The sequence below is a fragment of the Athene cunicularia genome, assembly GCF_003259725.1.
Source record: "Athene cunicularia isolate RWA chromosome 3 unlocalized genomic scaffold, athCun1 chr3_part1, whole genome shotgun sequence".
In the NCBI taxonomy this organism is placed as follows: Eukaryota; Metazoa; Chordata; class Aves; order Strigiformes; family Strigidae; genus Athene; species Athene cunicularia.
The window spans coordinates 79,356,576-79,377,241 of record NW_020799097.1 but is presented as its reverse complement, the minus strand read 5'-3'; the positions used below and the strand labels follow the sequence as shown (position 1 = coordinate 79,377,241).

At 40.0% G+C, this 20,666-nt stretch overlaps 1 protein-coding gene across 1 annotated transcript; it reads left to right on the top strand.

The window, feature by feature from the left end:
* Nucleotides 1-3,003: 3,003 nt before the first annotated feature.
* On the top strand, nucleotides 3,004-20,483 carry GNPAT (glyceronephosphate O-acyltransferase). Its single transcript, XM_026844317.1, has 15 exons — nucleotides 3,004-3,381; nucleotides 3,991-4,167; nucleotides 5,018-5,147; nucleotides 8,629-8,756; nucleotides 9,212-9,287; nucleotides 9,886-10,037; nucleotides 10,128-10,258; nucleotides 10,943-11,166; nucleotides 13,660-13,905; nucleotides 14,595-14,674; nucleotides 17,179-17,319; nucleotides 18,176-18,275; nucleotides 18,362-18,455; nucleotides 19,604-19,665; nucleotides 19,951-20,483. The coding sequence occupies exons 1-15, from the start codon at nucleotides 3,019-3,021 to the stop codon at nucleotides 19,992-19,994; spliced, it is 2,148 nt and encodes a 715-aa protein (XP_026700118.1). The 5' UTR covers nucleotides 3,004-3,018; the 3' UTR covers nucleotides 19,995-20,483.
* Nucleotides 20,484-20,666: the final 183 nt, after the last annotated feature.

Genomic DNA, 20,666 nt, shown 5'->3' with positions numbered 1-20,666 from the left:
TCCCCGGCCCCGGCGGGGCCAGGTCGCGGCCAAGCGGGAAGCGGACGTTTCCCCTCAGAAGCTCACCTTCCCCAGCCGCTGCGGGCCCCAAGCCCGCCTCGCCTCCACAGTACTAGTCGTGTCAGTCGCGACAGTCACAGCTCCCGATCCCGAGTGCCGGTTTTCGCCTCAGATACGCTGTGAAACGCCACCTGGCCTAGAAAAGGTTGGAAGCATCTGGGACTCTTCTTTAGAGGGGTTTTGTCCAGCAGCGCTGGGACCAGGCCTGGCAGAGAGGCTGGGTGGGCAGCGGGTGCCTGAGCACTGGGCGCTTTGCCAGGCTGCCCCACGGCTGCACCAGAACCTGCCAGCGACAACGAATTCAGCACTAGTAAATTGTCACAGAGATGGAGTGGCCAAAGCGGGTTTTCCTGCATTACATGGTGGAAATTACTTCACTGACCTTGTTTTTTCTCTGTGGCTCCTGTGCCAGCCTCAGACAAGGAGATCTGGGCATGGGGTGCTAACCCCTCCTCTCTGCTTGCACTGGGGAGAGGGGGAAACAGCTCCTGGTTTTGGCAGAGATTCCCACACTCCTCTCCTGTGTCTCCTTGGCTGTACGTTGGTATCCCAAGTGCATCATGAGCACCCTTGTTTTATTGCTGTCAAAGGTTATTTGGAAGGAGAGGAGTTCGAGGCTCCTGCTGTTTGCTTTTGTACTTCACCAATGTTGCAGTAACACTGCACGTAACTGAATTTTCTGATGTCAGGGTTTCCAACAGCGTATTTTCTAAATGTGCTTTCAATCAGGCAATTGAATCTGGAGGAACAGTTTGGCCATAATGTGCAAAAGCAGCATTCTTCTTAAGTGATCGGTAAAGTGTGTGTTTTGGCTCCCTCAGCACTACTTCAGTACGGGGTGTGAAAATAACTATTGCCACAGAGAGAAATCAGTAGCATGTCAAATCCAGAGACATCAAATGGGGAGCAGTGGCGGAGAGGTGACTTTTCAATTGACCACGGCCTTTACAAAACTGGTTGCCAGAGCTGTGTTGGGGAATGGCTGTAGCAGCACAGTGCTTGCTGATGTGGCTGATGATATCCGAGCTGATTGCTGGGTTTTTTTGTCTGGGTTTCATGTAGTTGCACATTGCAGGATTTAAACTTTGCTAATTGACATAAATGTTGCTTATATTTTCTGAGCAATGACTTGTTGCATACTGATCTAAGTAGGTGTATATTTAGAGACAACTAATAATTTCTGATGCTATTCTGAGCTCTCTTTTTTGCTATTACAGAGCATAAAGGATTTTTTTTCTGTTTTATTTTTAATCGAGGGGGTTGATATAAGGTATCAATGACAACAGATGGTTAATACAAACTATTTCCAGTCCTCTTAACAATTCTTAGCTTACTTGGCTCTTGCAAAACATCAACTAGTTGAATGCTGTGGAAGAAGAAAGATTGAAAACTGTAATGCTAAAGCATACAGGAAAAAAACCCTAAAAGTTTTAAATTAATATGAGCCTGGGTTTGATACCTTGTATAGGATTTTTTAAAAGTCCCTGGAAAGTTCATTCTGTGGTTACTGTGGGACAATTCTCTAAATTACAGTAGTGCGAAGAAAAGTTAGATGACCTACTGTAGTAGAAGGATGGTATCCAAATTTGACTATACTGTGTGGGGAAAAGAATATGAGAAGGTCAAACATTATAGCAGGATTTGTGTTCTCTGAAAAAATGAATTTGGCTTTCGATACAGTTGAGGCTTTGAAGGATTGTTTTTGTGGCTCTTAAGTGGAGATATTCCTGTTTTGAGGGTTTTTTTGTTTGTTTTGCCACATTATCTTGTCTCGATGAATGGACAGGAACTAAATGTTTATTCTCTACTTACTTTAAATGTCAAATGCTTTGAGAGTGTTGCTGATGTGGCTGTGGTCAGCTGGCAGTGAAACCTGACTCCCTCCACCAAGGTTGAAAACCCAGACGCCACTGCTGGGCATTTTCCTTATCTCTTCCTGGTGTTCTGTATGTTTGCTGGTCAGACTTACCTCTCAACACCAGAAAAGGTTACTGAAAGAGCTCAGGAAACAACATGTTTTACCCTTCCATTATCAGACTGGTTCTGCACAGATTGTATATAGGGAGAGGAGGAAGAATGAATGGAAGGGATGCCTGTGCTACCCTTCAAGGGATGCTGTAGAGGAAGTCATAAACATTTTTATTTTTAGCATCTTCTTTTAATAAATATGCTTGATCATAACCAATACTTTCGTATTTGTGTTTCACAGAGGCTTGCTCCAGTTGCCTTGCTTGTCTGGTGGCTATTGCTGATGTTTTGAAGTTTAGAGTAATACATTTTCAGTTTTGGAAGGACTGAGGGGTCATTCATACAAACTGTGGTGTTCTAGAAGATAATAGGAGACATCTCTCTCCAGCACAGGGGATACCTACTGACTTAAGGGGAGGAGTTTTGTCACTGATATTTCTGCATCAGGACAGATCCACAATTAGTTCTTGATGTACCTTTTGTTTTCCTGCTTAGCAGTAGTGTTGGTTACTCAGAGGCTGTGCTCTCTTTTTACCTCTGTGTGTACTATATTGCATTTTGATCTTCACATGGCTGATAATGTGGGGTTTTTTGTTTGTTCCTGCCTGTGTTTTATGTACCTTATGTCCAGGCTTGGTGAAAGCCAGCACAAATCACTAAAGTCCCAGATGCAACTGAAAGTAGCAGGGATTATTTTTTTATGTGTTAATGATTATGTTTTTATAATGTCATTACAGCATTGTCTTCATGCAGCTGTGAGAGTCAGAATGAAAGGTGTTTTAGTTAATACCTATTAATCATGGAGAGGCTGGAGGCAAGGCACTTTAGCTTTCAAAGCCCAGGCGTTTTTTCAACTTCTTCCTCTTGGGCAGAATTAAGTAACGTGGCACAGGGTGATTTGAGGATCTTTGCAGTTGGAAAGGGTTGAGGTTTTGTTTTGTTTTTTTTTCCCCCTTTTCTTTTTAGTTTCTTTCTGCAGAACTGTTCCAAATGGATAGTATTTGTTCATGCACTCAGAGTGTGGAATGCAAACAGTATAGAAAGCTAAAAATAAACCCCAAAGATTGCAAAAGTATTGCGTGCCGTTATTTTGGTACTGTAGCCAAGCAGACCACTGAATGGCTAGAGACAGTGTCTCATTCTTTATTTGTATGTTCCCAGCAGAAAGAGCTCATGTCAAAGAAAAGAGATGAGTTTGAAGATATCTTGGAGGAAAGACGATTGTCCAGTGACTTGAGATACGCGATGAAATGTTATACTCCTGTGATCTACAAGGGACTTTCACCTTGCAAGCCAAACGCTATTAAAAGTGCTGTTCTCCAGTCAGAGCAAGTTCAATATGTTATCAAGCAGGTGAGTCTAGAGATTGAGCTGTAAGACGACGTGCATTGAACACAGACAAGCTTTGTGTGACAGCAGGAAAAAAAGGTGATTATTGCTGACCTTGTCAAATATGACAGCTGTAGTTTGAAAGATAGTCCAATAAATTAGTAACATTAGAAACTGAAGCATGATAGAGCTGAGGTTCTTCAGCCAAGTCTTAAAATCTAACCCAAATGCACTTCAGAGATTTACGTTGTGAATATCCCTGCAAACACAAGCTTCATTTTACTAGTCAAAATTGCACACAGCCTTCTTCAGATCAGTAATATAAGAAATGTTCTTTGAATTTAAATCTCCTCTGAGGATGCTAGAAGTTAAAACATTCAGATGGGGTGTTTGGGGGGGGGGAAATTGTTGCACACTCTTCCCCCCCCCCCCCTGAACAGGTTTAACTTGGCTTTCTCTTGTTGGCTGACACCAAAAAGATTCTGTATGATTAGATGCATGTCTATCACATAAAATAAAATCTGGACTGCTGCAGTAGTTCTGCCATAATTGTCGTGGCACATAGAGCGGTGTGCGTGGGCAGGGAGAAGGGAACAACATCTGACTGCTATTTTGTTTTGTTTCTCTTTCTAGTTAGCAAAAGAGATGGGAGAATCACCTGATATTATTCAAGAAGAAGCCACGGAAATCCTGGATGAGATGGGCCACAGTATGCAATTAGGAGCTGTCAGATTTTTTGCATTTACATTGAGCAAAATATTTAAACAGCTTTTCCAGAGAGTTTGTGTGAATGAAGAAGGAATGCAGAGAGTGAGTACTGGTGGGGGAAAAAAAAAGTTATAGTATTTTCAAATACCAGTCACTTGGACAAAGGATCTAATCTTTGCTCCAAGTAATAAATATGAAAAATACCTTTTGACAAGAAAAAAAAAAAGACTGCACTTGTGTTTGTTACTTCATTTCTTAATAAGCGTGAGGGGAAAGACAGATGATATGTAAGTATTTTAGAGGCAAACAGTCAGCAGGACTTTTTGTACATTTTCTAAATGCTTCCTATGGTAAGGAATACCATATGTCAGCAATTTTGTTAGATCAGCCACTGTGAGAGTTTTTCTATCCGATACTAATAATGCATTTAGCTGAATTGGGGGTGAAAACCTAATGTTATGTGGCTGAGTGGGTTGGCTGTTCTGCAAAACCTTCATATAGCCAAGAATGGTGAAACATTGTGCCCCTCTGAGGCAGGAAATGCTTTAAATTTGCCTCAGTTTTCTGGGGAGCTGTTGTCCCCCTGTTTCATTGCAGGATGCTGCTGTTCTGGAGGGTGCAGTACCTTCCCTGGAAGACAGTGATGTCAGACCTGACAACCCCTTTTGGGTGTTCCCATCCCCATCAAAAGGGATTTGAATTTAGACTATCAAGCCCTGGCTTTTAAGTCCTGTAATGCTTGCGAACCACAGGTTGCTAGTCTGGAAACAACTGCTCCAAATTTCCTGTGGTTCCATTCTGAAAAAGGTATAGCATATGTGGTCAGAGAAACCACCCTCAAACAAATCAGCTTCTGTTTGCCTTAAGACCTGTTAAGTTCTGTACTGCAAATTTCTACAGTCAGTCTGTAAATACTGGAACAATATTGTTTGTGCTGGTATTTTTTTTTCAGTTGCAACACGCCATTCAGGAGCATCCAGTTGTACTGCTGCCCAGTCACCGAAGCTACGTAGACTTTTTGATGCTGTCTTATTTGCTATATACATATGACTTGGCTTTGCCTGTTATTGCTGCAGGAATAGGCAAGTATGTTCTTTTAACAATATTTTCAGGATTCAGAGAATTGGTAGCAAGGAGTCTGGTAACTGCTACTATAAGTAGTTGTGTTTAACTTCTATTCCAAATATGTCTTGTTAAAACCTCTTTGGGTGAGATGCTCACAGCATCTGAAAGCTTCCCATTGCTGCTGAGTCCAATTAAAGGTGAATTTTTTTCATAGCAAGTTCACCCAGAAGTCTGTAGACCCAAAGTTGGGGCAAAGACAGGTGTTTTGAAGAAGATTTCTATGTTGCTTTTTCAGCCTGGGAATAGATGAAAAGTTGCCCAAGAGCTATGTGTATGCAGAACCCTTTGTGATACTTTGTACGGTTTTAAGTGCAGTCATAGTAGCCAGATATGAAGTGCCAGCCACCTTGGGCTTGTTGATGATGTGACTGATACCCCTGAAGGATTGGCAGAACTCTGTTGTGTGAAGTGCTGAGAACAGAGCTAGCTGGGAAATGAAATTTCACATCAGAGGTCACGATTTTGGGCATACTTAATTCTAAAGCAGATGAAGCCAGTATATTTGCAGGAAACAATTCTTGAAGACTTTAACAGTGAGTATCTTCTGAGTTGATGTGCTTTTTGAAAATCCAAACCCTGACAGCACTTAACAGAGAAACCTAATCTTGGAAGTTTCAGGTATAAACCAGGTCTTCTAAGCAGTCAGACAACAACCTCAGGTCTGGTGCAGTGCTGTAATGTGCACAGGAAAGCTAGAAGAGATCTGGAACCTACTACTCTACGGTAGTCTACTTTTCCAGTCAGGAGGTTAGGAAAACCAGTGTATATAATCAACAGAAGCTGGGAGAATGTGCTTTCCCGGGAAGATGAGATTCTGCTGATCTTCTTTGAGTTAGTGGTACCTTGCCTCTGGGTGATGCATGTTAGATTCTGGTGCATTCAGAAGTTGGAGTCTCATAGCTGCCTTGATCAAGGTGTTGCAGCTGCTCACCTGTCATGTATTGTTCAGAATCTGTGCACATGCTGACGTAGGTATCAGTGTAATCTTTTGCTGACTTTTGGATTAGAGCCTTTTTTGAGTTTGGAGCCTCAAAACCAGTATCTTGAGATACTATTTGCTTAGTTTAGAGGGATTTTTTTAGTAATTAGCATTTTTTAAAGTGTTTTGGGGTCAAAGTTCTTCAGAATTAGAGATTTGCCTCTTGATTGTACTGCTGCATGTGTGTATTAAATTTCTCTGGAGAAAACACAGTTCTCTGTGGTTCTAGTTGTATCTACTGCATATTGTGTTAGATGTTCACAAGATTTGGTTTACAAACTCACTCTCAAAGTGGTACTTAATGCTGACTGCAGAGATGCTTTCCTGATGTAGATGGTAAGTGCCTCTAATTTATTAGTTATCACTTGGTTTCAAGCAACATATGGAAAGATCTATGGGGATTAGCTAAGGGAAGGTAAATAGTTGCCAGTAACATCAGAGTACATGCTCATACAGTACATTAGCAGGAATCTAGCTGGTGCTGGGGTCATGTTTCTGTCTCGGGTCTTGGGAGCAAGTCAGATTAGAGGCTGTTGTGGTTTGAGGCCAGAGGGAAACTGCGCGCTGTGCAGCCACTTGCTCACTCCTTCTCCCTCAGAAACGGGAAGGAGAAAAATACAACAGAAGGCTTGGGAACTGAGATAAGGACAGGGAAGGATGACTCACCCATTATGGGCACAGGCAAAAGACAGACTTGTTAGGGGAAGAAAAAGAACATCAATTTAATTCAAACACCACCACCACCACTTAACAAACAGAGCAGGACAGTGAGAGGCTTTACCACATCTTAAAAACACCTTCTCCCCACCCCTCCCTTCTTCCCTGGCTGAGTTTTGCTCCTGATTTCTCTACCCCTTCCTCCTGCAGTAGCACAGGGGGCAGGGAATGAGGGTTGCAGTCAGTCCTTCATACATTGTTTCTGCCACTCATTCTTCCTCAGCAGATGACTCCTCACTCTTTCCCTGCTTCAGCATGGTGTCCCTCTCACAGGAGACAGTATTCCATGAACTTTCTCCAAAATAAGTCCTTCCCATGGATTGCAGCTGATCCGAGCTGTTCCAGTGTGGGTCCCTCCCACATGTTGCAGTCTTGCCAGCACTGAACTACAACAATGCAGACTTCCCACAGAGTCCCAGGCTTCTTTGGGAGCAGCCACCTTCTCTGGCATTGCGTCCTCCATGGGCTGCAGGGGGGCTCTGCCTTGGTGCACCTCCTCCCCTTCCTCCCCCTCCTTTATTCCACTGACCTCAGTGCTTGCCTAAGTGTCTCCCTCAGAACTCCTCCTCACAACTCCCAACTCTTCCTCCCAGGTTTCCCTTAAATACGTTATCACAGAGACACGGCCACCATAGCTAATTGGCTTGGCCTTGGCACAGAGGTGGGTCCAGCTTGGAGCTGGGGGAGCTGTAGCCACTTCCCTCAGTACAAACCTCCGCTACACACACACACACACACACACACACACACACACACACCCCCAACACATTGGCACAGAGCTGGTGAGGTGATGTGGGCTTGAGGTATGTGAAAAGTTGTGTTTTGGTCCCAGTTTGTGTAGTAGCAGCGTGGTGGGAAGAGGCACTGTGCATGCAGCCAGCATCCTGATTGGGAGGTTGAGTACACAGCAGGAGGGTGGAAGTAAGAGAGGCGATAGAGTCTATGTTGTGGTGAGAGGAAGGCTAGTAGGAGGGTAAGGGAAAAGAGATAGACTTCTGCACATGGGAAGCTCTGACAGCTGCTATTGCTGCCCAGGGTCCCGTAGCCAATTTCTTTTACTCTATTTTTTCTTATATATATATATATGTCACATATATGTGTGTGTGACATTTTATATGACATCTTCAAAGCAGTCATTGACTGCGTTGCAGCTGGAAACAGCACATGGCCAACTGCTGTATAGACTCATTTTAAATGCTTCCCTAATAAATTTGTAATGTTAAGTGTTTCCTGGTTTTGACAAGTTAAACATTGACCATAGTTGCTTAAAACTAGAAAACTATAAAAAATTTTAGCTGGTTTGGTGTACACCTCCCAAAGTGATGAGTCTGGATCATAAATGGTGTAATATAGTGTAATTGGTCAGCTAATTTCAGTGTCTTCTAGGATACATTCAGTGGTAACTGATCTTTCTGAAGATGAGTGAGACAACATACTTCAAAAACAGTCTTTATTATGGTTGAAATCTGACCATCTAAATTACAAAAATAAATTGCTCTAAGTGAATGCTGCTTACAAAAAAAAAAAATCAAAAGCATATTATAATATGCTGTTCATGTCTATGTAAGTCTTGCTAGACAATTTGGAAGCAAATAAAGGTATTTGCAGCAACAGGATCATTGAAAGAGATCTTCCTGGCTCTGATCATTGAATCAGTATATTAAAGAAAGTGTTTGATTCTGCTGGTTGATATTAACCTGTAAGTTCTGTGTATGTGATTTTTGTCTTTGACTACTTTTCAGATTTCCTAGGAATGAAAATAGTTGGTGAGCTGCTACGAAGGGCAGGTGCCTTTTTTATGCGACGTTCCTTTGGTGGGAACAGACTCTACTGGGCCGTGTTTGCTGAATATGTAAAAACCATGTTAAGGGTAAATAAATTAGTGAACTCTCAAGATATATGCTTAAGAAATACTTTGTTGGAATGATTCATGTGCAATGTGCACAATGTTATAGCTATGTGACGAAAAGTTTTCACTGTGATCTGATTAAATGCGTCTTACCGAAGAATTGCTCTAAGTGAAGGGCATGTGTGCACTCTGTTATTATAGTTCAGCAGTAGATGGTAAACAAATTGCTGCTCATCAGTTGCTTTGGATCATGTGCCCATATCTCATGACAGACACAGTATTTTTGCTAATATGACTATAAGGTGTGGCAATTACAGTGGATGAATATAGGCTTATTGATGACTGAAGGCAGGCATGCATGGCGTTCAGCAAAAAAAGCTTAGGTACATTTTAATTACTTAAAACTATTTGTGGGCAGTAAAGAAGAAATGTTTTTATTTTTCTGACCAGCTTTTTTGTTTGTTTTACTTTTGAAGAGTGGCTATGCCCCAATTGAATTTTTTCTTGAAGGGACTAGAAGCCGCACCGCCAAGACTCTGACTCCAAAGTTTGGTAGGTTTATTGAAAACTTACCACTTTTCATGATTATTAGTGTTTTCATTAGTGGCTTTGTGCTTTGTAAGTTCTTCAGACAGGAAGGGATGTTAAAGTGGTGAAAATTTGGTGAGGTCTTTCAGAATAGCGGAAAACACTATGGTTGGGGTTCCAAGGCCATACGAAGAATGGCAAGAACAGTCTCGTGCACTCTACTGCTTTCTCTTCCTTTGCCCTGTTGTGTACTTAATTGCATAACTCGTCACCTTTTCTTTATAGAAAATAGGCATCCCCTAACTAGCAGAGAAATATTGTAAGCTAACTGTAAAAGTAATCGGGAATCTTTAGAAAGAAGATGCTGTGTGAGTGCCAGGCAGTGCTGCTGAAAAGAGCACAAATAGCTGGCCAAATGCATTGTTTACATTTGTTTTAAAGTTTGGGCAATGTCTTGTGCTTCTACTTGCTTGAAGAGAGAAAAGGTACAATGCACACCTATTAGCAGTTTTTAAAATTTTAAGAGATCTTTTTCAAAGTTAAATTGCATTTGCCTTTCCCTCCTTGAAAAAGTGATTCACTTTTTTTTTTTCTTTTTTTTTTTTTTTTTTTCAATTTGCAGGTCTTCTCAGCATTGTGATGGAACCATTTTTTAAACGTGAAGTCTTTGACACGTACCTTGTTCCCATCAGCATCAGCTATGAGAGAATATTAGAAGAATCTCTCTATGCATATGAACTTCTAGGAGTCCCAAAACCCAAAGAATCTACATCTGTATGTAAATTCCTTAAGAACAAAGCATAGGTGGATGCATACACACCCTGTAGCACCAAAATTTGAGTTTTGTTCTTCCCATTTTTGTAGGGGTTGTTAAAAGCCAGAAGAATACTCAGTGACAATTTTGGTACCATACATATCTACGTTGGACAGCCGGTATCACTTAGAACCTTGGCATCTGGTAGAATCAATCGGTGCCCATACAATTTGGTTCCCAGGTATCACATCTTTCCATGGTATATGCACAGGAAAAGCATTTGTTTAGTCCTCACCTATGTAAAATAATTAAGATGTTCTCTTATACTTTGTTTTCAACTTCTCTCACCTCCCCTCTATCGGGCTATTTAGACTGCTGAACCCATTTTGTCTAAGCAGAAGCTTACCATGCTTGTGATTGGGTGTCTCTGAAACAGGTTGTTACTTGTGTAACTTTGTACTGTGTCAGGAAGATGCCATTTTAAACTAATGATGATGTGTGAGCCAAGCAAAGCTCTGTTTTCTGAGAATTTGGTGGGTTTGACACTTTAAAATGATGCCTTTGTCTCCATTCTTGCTCGGTTACTTCAAACTGTTTTGTGATCATCTGCCAGGGAGCTGTAGCTATGACTACTAGGTGGCTTTTTCAATTTGTTATATAAAACATAATGCTTTAGAATTTTTTTTGAAGATAGCAAGTGTACAGCATCAACACAGAGATTTGTGTTTCAGATGCTGTCATGAAGCTACTAATGTTTTGCTCTCTACTTCTGCTCTACATGGCACATTATTAGAATCACTCCCCAGCTGTTAGGTGCTATAAAGTAGTTATGGATCTGGGAGCAATATGGAAGAAGTCAAGGAAAGGTGTGATTTATATTTCAGTTTTTGGAGCTCTTTACCTTGAACTGCATTGTTTTCTTCAGGCATCTTCCCCAAAAGCCATCTGAGGATATCCAAGAATTTGTCAGTGATGTAGCTTATAAAATGGAACTCCTGCAAATAGAAAACATGGTTTTGAGCCCGTGGGTGCTAGTTGCTGCTGTCCTGCTCCAGAATTTGCCAGCCATGGATTTTGAACTTCTAATAGAAAAGACCCTGTGGCTTAAAGGCTTAACACAGACTTTTGGAGGATTCATTGAATGGCCTGGTATGCGGAGAAAGTGTTATTTCTGTTCCTTTTGTTGCTTATGAAGGATAAAATCTATTTCTGTGGAAGCAGTGTATAGTGACAACTTTACAGAACGTTTTCCTCAGAGCTGTAAATGGATTTTAGGATATGCTAAAAATAATGCTAAGACCTGACAGGTTTTGACTTAGCCTGTAGAATACTTTGAAAAACAGTTAGGTGGAAGCAGAACAGGTATTTTACTGTTATATCTTGAAGTGTGGAGTGAGGGGGACATTATAAGGTACATATTAGAGTACGAGATTTGCCTAGTGTCTTTCTGAACCCTATGTAAGTCACAGGCAATTACCACATCTGCAGCAGTCAACCCGGTGTAATGCTATCTTTATTGCTTGATACTGACTATAGTGTAAGTTGTTACTGTGACAGAGAACTAGCAGAAACAAATGGGTGAGAGAAAATCAAAACTATAAGTTGTCTGTTTATTTTTAAATTTTGTTTTATCCCCAGAAACAGTGATGACTTTTGATGAGAGGGCTTCTTTGGTGGTTTTACTTATATATTTCTACACACACACTCTCTTTTTAATATATATATAATGTATATGTATATATTGTGTGCTGAAAGGTTGACTCTCCTTCAAAATTTTCTGAACAGTTGTTTTAAACTTCTCTCGGTGAGCCAAGGTGACACAAGTAATTAATTTTAGAGCTTTAGGATGTAAGTGGTAAAGCTAGCAAAGGAAAATAATGTTAATGCAAGGGCATTTACCTTTTCACTTTAGGCAGATTTAAACCATGGATCTTTACTTTTGTAGTCATGCGTATAATCAAGGATCTCTCTCACTACTTCAGTAAAGAAATAGGAGCAGGGTACAGTTAGAACTCTTATCATATCTGGGAGAAAACTACTTTCAAGGATTTGCACTGCAGTGAATGTGGAAAAGGTCTGTCTCTGCCAGCCTGGTAAAAGGAAGAGTTTTGTGGCAATATTTAAATATCATTTAGAATCTTATGGCACAGTAAACTGAAAAACGTACCACATTCGCGTTTGCTTAGATATTTTGTTTATTTTCTCACCTACAATGAATAAACTTCTGCTTTAGTAGAGTTGTAACATAATCAGGGAATAGCAAATAGCCATGGTCATGAAATAGAGGAATGATAACAACTGAGGAGATTTTGTTGGAGTGTGCTGGCCCTCCTCTAGGCATCAGCTGCATAGAAACAGGGTTTGTTGTTTTGTTCTGGCTTTTCAATAATTTGAAAGAATAAATACACTTTAAAGGCGACGTCACAAAATCAGCCACTACATGTACCCTGTACATTCTTCTATCACCAAACAGCTAGTTGTTTCTGCCTTAGTCATGCTGGTTGGTTGTTACAGGCAGAACATTTGCTTGGCTGTTAGAAATTTTATATTAAAAACAGGAACTGCAAAATTACTCACTCAGACTTCTGCTTCTTACTGCATTGAGAAACTTGGGAGCTTTAGCAAAACTGGAACAAAGTAGGCTGAAGGAGCAGATTAGATGCAAGGAGATTCTACATGAAATCTATGTTAAGGGGAAAGGACATGATTTTCTGTTTTCTGTCAGAGGCTATATTGATTTGATATGCTTGTGGTGCTGTGAATGGGTAAAATATATTTTAACATTCAATAAGAGGTTTTTATTGCTTCTTTCCTTGCTTGCCACAGAGTTCACATTTAATGCAGGGAATGTTTTGGTACCATTTAAAGTGTAAGGTACTCTGAAGAAGTAAGTGTATTTTTAAGACCTGAGATGCTGTTCTTTATCTGAGTAAAGATTGCGGTGTGTCACAATGAGAAAAAAGCTTGACCAAAGCCCACAGGTTTGTGAAACATATGCCTGCCTTCAAATAACTTTGTATATAAAAAAAAAAAACAGTAAAACCACACACTTCCTTGCTTTAGGCATTTTAAAAGGATTGTCTTATGAAATAAGAAGAGATTTGGGGTTAAGTACAGTCTGGTTTCTCTTTGAGCAGGTATATTATGTAATGATACTTATGTTAGGATTTCTTTGAGCATAATTTGGGATGAGGCCTTCCTTGTATATGAGAGTTAAGGAAAAACATTATAAAGATCTGTGCATTTGGTTCAAAGCTTGTAGTGCCAGAAATGCCTAAACAAAGGTATTGTTTCCATTTCCTTACTGATGAATGTATCCATCAAACAGATCTATCCTCTTTTATTTGGAGGCTCAGAATACTTGTCCCAGAGACAAAGAAAGTATTTGTCATCGATAGCAAGTAGAAGAATTTAAAGTGCTTTAATTACAGAAATGTCTGAAATTTGTTCTCTCCATCTCATATTATGCCTAGGCTGCCAATTCCTGGTATGGATTATTTTAGAACATCTCTCTAACTGAACGTTTGGTGTAATAATTGGCCTTTGGTGATAAAACTTAATGAAATACTGGTGCATTTTAGGCTGTTTCAATAGAGCTATGTTCCCTTTTGCATTTTCCCGAGTGTTGCGTTTTCCTGCTAGATAACCTGTGTGCCAAAAAAGCAGTTTTGTCTGGCCTCGCTCTGCACTCCAACATTGCTCGACTTGTTGATGGCCATGTGGTCCTAAATGACAAAGGAGTGGAAGATGGAGCTGTAGGGGAAATCGTCTTTAAGCGTGCTCTGGCCATCCTCACGTGTGCCACGTACAGAAACCAGCTGCTGAACGTGTTTGTACGTCCGTCTCTGGTGGCACTTGCCTTGCAGATGACGCGCACCTTCAGAAAAGGTACGTCTGGGGAGCTCTGAGAGTCTGCTGGCTTTGCCCCTTGCATTGTCACTGCACTGTCAGGTTCCTGCGACTGCTAATGGGAGCTGAGACCATTATCTGGAAAAGGTCTCATGACATAAGGTGGATGTGCTGGGAGGGGATGGGGGTATTTTGCTTGCCTTTTTTGTTTGTTTACTCTTTGATACTTTTTAAAGTTAGTGTATTCTGCTGAGAGGGATGAGATGATCCCAGTTCCTAAGTCTTATTTTGTTGGTGTTCAGCAGACCAGCTTTTTAGTTTACAAATTATACATAGCTCATTATGCAATTACACTTGCATACAGTGCAACCAGTTCTCAGTTTTTCTTCTCTTTCTACTACTGTTTCCAAAGCATTTAAATGTTTTCCAGTACTTGGCTCTTAAAGAAACTTTTCAGAATATGTACCTTAGTTTTGTGCAGCAGCTGATTATGTGGTATTTAATGCATGTTCTGAGAAGCTACAACCCCCTGCTCTTTCCTTCTGGTAACAATTGAGTCAAGTGCTTTGAGTATTTGCTGTTCTGTTGTGGTAGTTTCTGCTTTATATATATGTGTGCTTTTAATGTCAAGTCCATATTTTGTTTGAAGTAGGTACTCTCTCTAAATGGCTTTTCACTTGGATATTTTAAATTAAGTTTTTAAACAGCAGTACCATATGTTTTTTCAGAGGAAGTCTATAACTGCTTCAGCTTCCTGAGAGATGTTTTTTCTGATGAGTTCATCTTCTTTCCTGGCATTTCACTGAAGGTAAATACATCTTTTATATAAAAATACTGATGGTAACACAGCAACTAAAATAGCATCTGATTTCAGGGCTCTGCTGAACAAGTGCTTTGTGATAAACACCTGCAGTGATACCAACTTGATCTGAAAGTGTGAGGAAGAACTTTAAAATGGGGTCATTTGGTTAGTTGCAAATCATTGTCTGAGTCCACAAGGTTGCATATGCAGTCTTCACCCCTCCCCACTCCAGTAAAAAACTAAAAATCCTGAAATTGCCCAATTCTGAACTATTAAAATGAACTGTAGCAGAAGTTTGGCTTTTTTGTATAAAGCTAACAGTCTTCCAGCATAAATATAAAAAATATTTGTAAAGTAGTCTTTTAAATGAAGTATAAATGCTGTCTTCTTGCTCTGCAGTTATGAAAGAGACCTTAGGCTGTGAAGAAAAATGTGGTTAGATTTAATTGAATTCTGTCACAAGGGTGGATATGTTCTGTCAGCACAGAGACAAACAGGAATTCTCATTGAGGGTATACCAGGATAATTTTTCCCAGAAACTCTTGCAGACTGTGTAGCAGAGGGGCACTGCTGCTCTTTCAGGAAGTTAAACTATAGGTACTATACCAATTAATGATCAACCATTGTATACCTTTGTTATCTTTGACAAATAGAGTATGCAGTTCTAAATTTAAGTACCTATTGTCCTCTGGTTGCTTATATTCCTTCTAGTGCAGCTGTGATAAGTTGTTTTGTGTAGGTCTATGTGTGTGGTCTGTGATGGCAGGGCTACCAGAGAGAGGACTATGCAAACGCCCAGTGCGTCGTCTCTTAAAGTACGGCTCTGTACCCACCGCTCCTTGGCTGCACAGCATGGCAGCATCTACTCTGTAGTGTTTATACAGTGGTGTTTATAATATTCCTCTTAAAACACCTCTTACAGTGGTGTTTATAATACAGTAGTGTTTATAATGTTCCTCTTTATACCTTGAACTCTGAATGTTTTGATGTTCCTGTGTGTTAGTAAATTTTAATATTTTGATGGTTCATGGTTGAGCCCTTTTAGATTTTTATTACTGGTATTTACCTCGTGTAGATAGTACATTGTGAGCACTATGTGGGAAGTGCTTATAGTAAAACCTGATTTAAATTTTTGCAGCCAAGATCTTCTACAGAGTTGAGGCAATGTAGCCTGTGAAGGTTTCTAAAGTGAGAACTTTCCTAATGGCATAACGGTGTCCCTTGTAGAGTCTTATGGAAGTTTTAGTTGCATCCTATTGAAAAGAGATTTCCCTCGTTTCACCCCCGCCCCATACAATCATTACTTGGACAAAGCCAGTATTGTTCCTGGTACTGCCTTAGTACAGGGCTCAGTATGTCTGTGTGCTCTCCTAATGCAGCTGGACAGGCACAAGCTGTGAAAACTGTGGGCAGGGCTTTGCTTCCTGTGGCACTTGATGTGTCAGTTTACACACATCTGCTGGGTTGGAGCTGGCTCTAGTCCAGCCAGCTTGAAATGTAGGTGAACATAAATTCATTAGTAAAAAAAAAGTCTCATACCCACCCAGTATAAACTGACAAATCCACATATAGATTTCATTTGGATTTAAAACTGATCAAATGTGATTTTTATCAGTGCTAAGGCCAGATAATGGATGGTGATATTTGTGATCTTTCCTGAATTAAAAAGAGATAAGTATAATTTTTGTAAGAATAGTCAAGACTTGCAACTCTCTTAAAATACCATAGATTTTTATATGGAGGAGAATTGGGCCTTTTTTCAAAGGCTGATTGGCACTGCTATGTTTAGGTTTTATTGTTAGCAATTGTTGCCTCTTGCAGGTTTTTTAAGTACCGAAACCAAGTAGGGAACATGAAGATGACTGGCTATGACTGACTTCACTGGAGTCAAATGAGAAGAGTTGCTATAATGTTAAGGGATCTCTTCACAACCTGCCCCTCTAGTCATCCATGTGTCTGTCATGTTTGTGTCCCATCCCCTCATCTTCTATGTGTGTGTGTCTGTTCTGTGCCCCCTCCTCCTTATACTGATATTGGCAGTAAAACGTTTTTGTCATTGACATTTACATAATTTGTAACTTTTGTAGCGGGCAGGTCAGTGAACTGTATTACCATTTATTTCAAACAGTGGACATAAGATAAAGGCAAACCCTGACTTTAAAAATAAATAAATAACACCCACAGAAAAAAAACCTAAACCAGGGAACCTGACCCTATTCTCATGAAATCGTGAGGGAGCTCAAGCTGGCTGGTACAATAGCAGCCACAGCTGATTTCTTTGCTTCTAGGCCTGTTGCAGATTGAAATACTGCTGTGTTTAGTCATGTTCCAGCTGCCTTTTTATAAGGGTATTATTTCTGGTATGTAGGAAAGTTTTGGGTTGAGTCTCTTGAGAACTGAGTTGAGAAATGGAAGTGGTGTCGTGTTGTTTTTGTTGTTGACTTTGTGAGGAAAGGTAGCTGCACTTTTACTGTAGATGTTAAAATTTCAGTTACGCTTCTCTCTCCCAGGATTTTGAAGAAGGATGTTTTCTACTCACAAAATGTGATGCCATTCAAACAAGTCAACAGGAAATCTACCCTACTGACAAAGGAAGTGTTATAGTATCTTTCTTGTCAACTATGTTCAGACCTTTTGTGGAAGGTTATCAGGTATGCAGTTCTTTAGAAAATTGTCTTTTTTCTCCTGTGTTTTATAGGGAAACTAGGAGAGCTGTGATGCTTCTGCAGTATAAATAGATACTTTTCATGGCTGGGGAGTGCAAGAGTTGCAAAATAGCAGTAATAAGTATCTTAAACACCACCCTTGCCCCAGGATCCCTATGATGGGCCACTGTGGGTGTATAAGCTTCATGGGGAGTGTGCTACTACCAGTTTGATTGTTCTTTCTTACAAGGAGCTCTTGCTTAATTCATTTTATGTGGGCTGTCCTGCCAGGTGCGGAAATGAGTTTGCATCTCGTATCTGATAGCTTTTTTGGGGAGTCATTAACTGCATCCATATCTCTTCAAAGTCTTTTGGTTTTCCAAGGTTTTAATAAGACTAAACACTTACATTCCTTAATAAGCAATGTATGTGAAAGGAGGAGGCTAAAATCTTGGGTATGTCAGCATAAGATTGGTAGGACTGTAGACATCTGAACCTAGTGGAATCCGTTCATGATCTGCTGTATGACTTGGGATGAACTGTACTGATTTGCCCTGTTTTTCCCATGTCTAAAACAGATAATTGCTTTAAGAAAAATATACTACTTTGATTGTGAGAACAGGAATGTTAAATTAATGTCTAAGGTAACTATTATAGTAATACTGAATCAGATTTTAATATCAGGATTCTCATGCCTGTTAAACAGTAATAAAAATTTCAGATGCTTTATGTAATGATACCTTTTGAATTCCTCTCCTACACTTCTCAAAGTGTAACAGCATTACTTAAGAGGACACGTCTGTAATTCATAACAAGCTGATGATCAAAAGAAAAGAAGTGCTAATTTTAAAAAAAATTTTAGTTAATTTTCAGATACCTCTCAAAGGAAACAAAAGAAGTCTTTACTGAGAAGCAGTTTATACCTGGAGTCCGCAACTTTGTTTTTCAACTTCTTGAGAAGGGTGTGTACAGTCATTATGCAATATGATTTTACAAGTGTAGCCTGTTAATGGACAGTGATAAAACTTTTAATTGTGTTTCTCTGTAGGGAATACGCAGTGTTATGAAGCACTGTCTTCTGACATGCAGAAAAATGCCTTAGCAGCTCTTGTGCAACTAGGTGCAGTGAAGAAGAAGAAAATGTAAGTAACATTGGATTTTTGGTGTGCAGAAGTCAGTGTGTGGTCTTATTGGCAATTCTTAATGACTGAGCTACTAGTATGAAGCAGAACAGCCTGAGATCAGTCAGATGAATGTTGTTTGGATTTACCTGAGTTGTGGTGAAGACACAGGTAGTTCCTTTCTGTACACGTTGTAGAAGATGAATGGCACCCCCTCATAGTGAAAACACTCCTGTGGGACCCAGCAACAAAATTCGTTAATTTGCCAGTAGGCTGCTTCTGACTCCGTTTACCTTTTAGATTTCAAAATTTCCTCCAAGGCTTTGATAAGCAGAGAGAACAGTCCTGCTTATTTTGAAAAGAAGAGTTACTCTGTGTATTGAAACAAGCCTCATGAGGCAATGTAAGAAATAATCAGGAATACTACTAATTTTTGGAGGGTTTCTAACTGCAAGTTTAGTCAATAAAGTCTTTTTATGTAGTTCATATCTTATAGGCCCAAGATTAAAACCCAACTATTGTTATACAAAAATACAGGGATATGCATTTCTTGTTATCAAATTAATCTGTGTTGTGGTGCTTCTCACTGTATTTAAAAGTATAACCGTGGAAGTCCCTGATATAACAAGTCCCCACATTGTCTTGAATGTTTCACAGAACTTAGTTGGCAACTGATGGCCCTGGGCTACTTTCTTATGCCTCTGTTCAGGAAATGAATTGGTTAAGGTTTTTAATGCTCTTGGACAGTACTCTGTGCACTTTCCATCACTGTGCTGAATAGTTGTCTATAGCTAAATTCCCCTTTCAAGTAAAAGGAATAAATTAATGCAACAGAATTTGACATCAACTGAAGATTCGGTTCAGTTTCAGAGAGACAGTCTTGAAAATGATATGGTTGAAAACAAACATTTTCTTCCTGCAGTTGTCCCTAATAAAAAAAAAAAAAAGAAAAAGAGATTCATGGGGACTGTGACCAAGGGGAAGGATAAAGAAACCATAACTTCCTCAAATACAATCTGCTTAGAAGCCTGCCCTGTCCTTAAAATTAATATGTGTGCTGTCAGGATGAAAAATACGATGTAATTATGAAAATGTTGTTTATTTGTATAAAAATGTCTAGAATAGGAAATAGTCATTGAAGAAACAGGTTTTTTTTCTTTTAACTGCAGGTCCAATGGATTCACTTACAATGTAAATCAAGAGGCTGTTAGTAAAATCCTGGACATGTTTGGTAAGTGTTCTCTAATGAATTTGAAAAGGGGTTCTCAAGTTGTAAATTAACTTTGGACAATGCATGTATGTTAGATGTATTTTCCTTAGTAGTTCCTTAGATTTTTCTGTATAAAAAACCTAATGCTTTTTTTACAATACTTTTTCTGACGTCATTCACTGCAGCTTTGAATCTCCTTTATTTGAAATACTGTGCAACCCAATGACCAAGGAAAATTAAGCAAAAAAAGTAGTTTAACAGTGTTATTTACACCATTTTGATGATAGTATTTTTTCCTCGTGTTAGATGCCAGGATACCTGTACAGAAACCTGTGGCTGCACGACTCTGAGTGGCTCCTGATGCTGTGAGTGGATGTAAGCACCTGCTGAGAGCACCCACCGACACCCAGCAGAGCCGGGCGGGAGCTGGCCGGGTTCCCCTCTTGCCCGGCGTGGCCGGCCTGAGAGGCTGAGGGTTCTCCCTCAGCAGGGTGGCACGCCATTACCGCTTAGAAACTGTTGCTGCCAAGGGTTAGAGTTGTATTTGTATCCTCACTGTGTTTTGTTTTTTAAAACAGATTAAACATTGTCTTTTTTTTTTTATATATATATATATATTTAAAGAGACGTGTGCAGTAATGGCTACTTAAATACATTTTTCTAGACTTGTAACAAGGAATGTGATTGGTTTCAAGTATTTCATGGATGTGAAAATGTAAAAGAGAATTAAAAGAATTGCTATTAAAATTAATATTTAGAAAAATACGTTGCTGGCTGGGTAAATGTAAGATAAGGCCCTAGGAATGAAGAGCACAAATCAGATCTTGGGCCACAACCAGAAATGTTAATTGTGTCGGGTTTGGTTTTGGCATTATTTTAAAAATAGTATTAAAGCAGCGTCGTTACCGTGTCTGGAGGCCTGCCCGCTGCTGACTGCGGCCTCCCCTCGGGCCTTCCGCCCTTCCCGCCTCCGCTCCGCTCCGACAGCCACAGCCGTGAAGGGTGGAGCGGCGGGGGGCGGG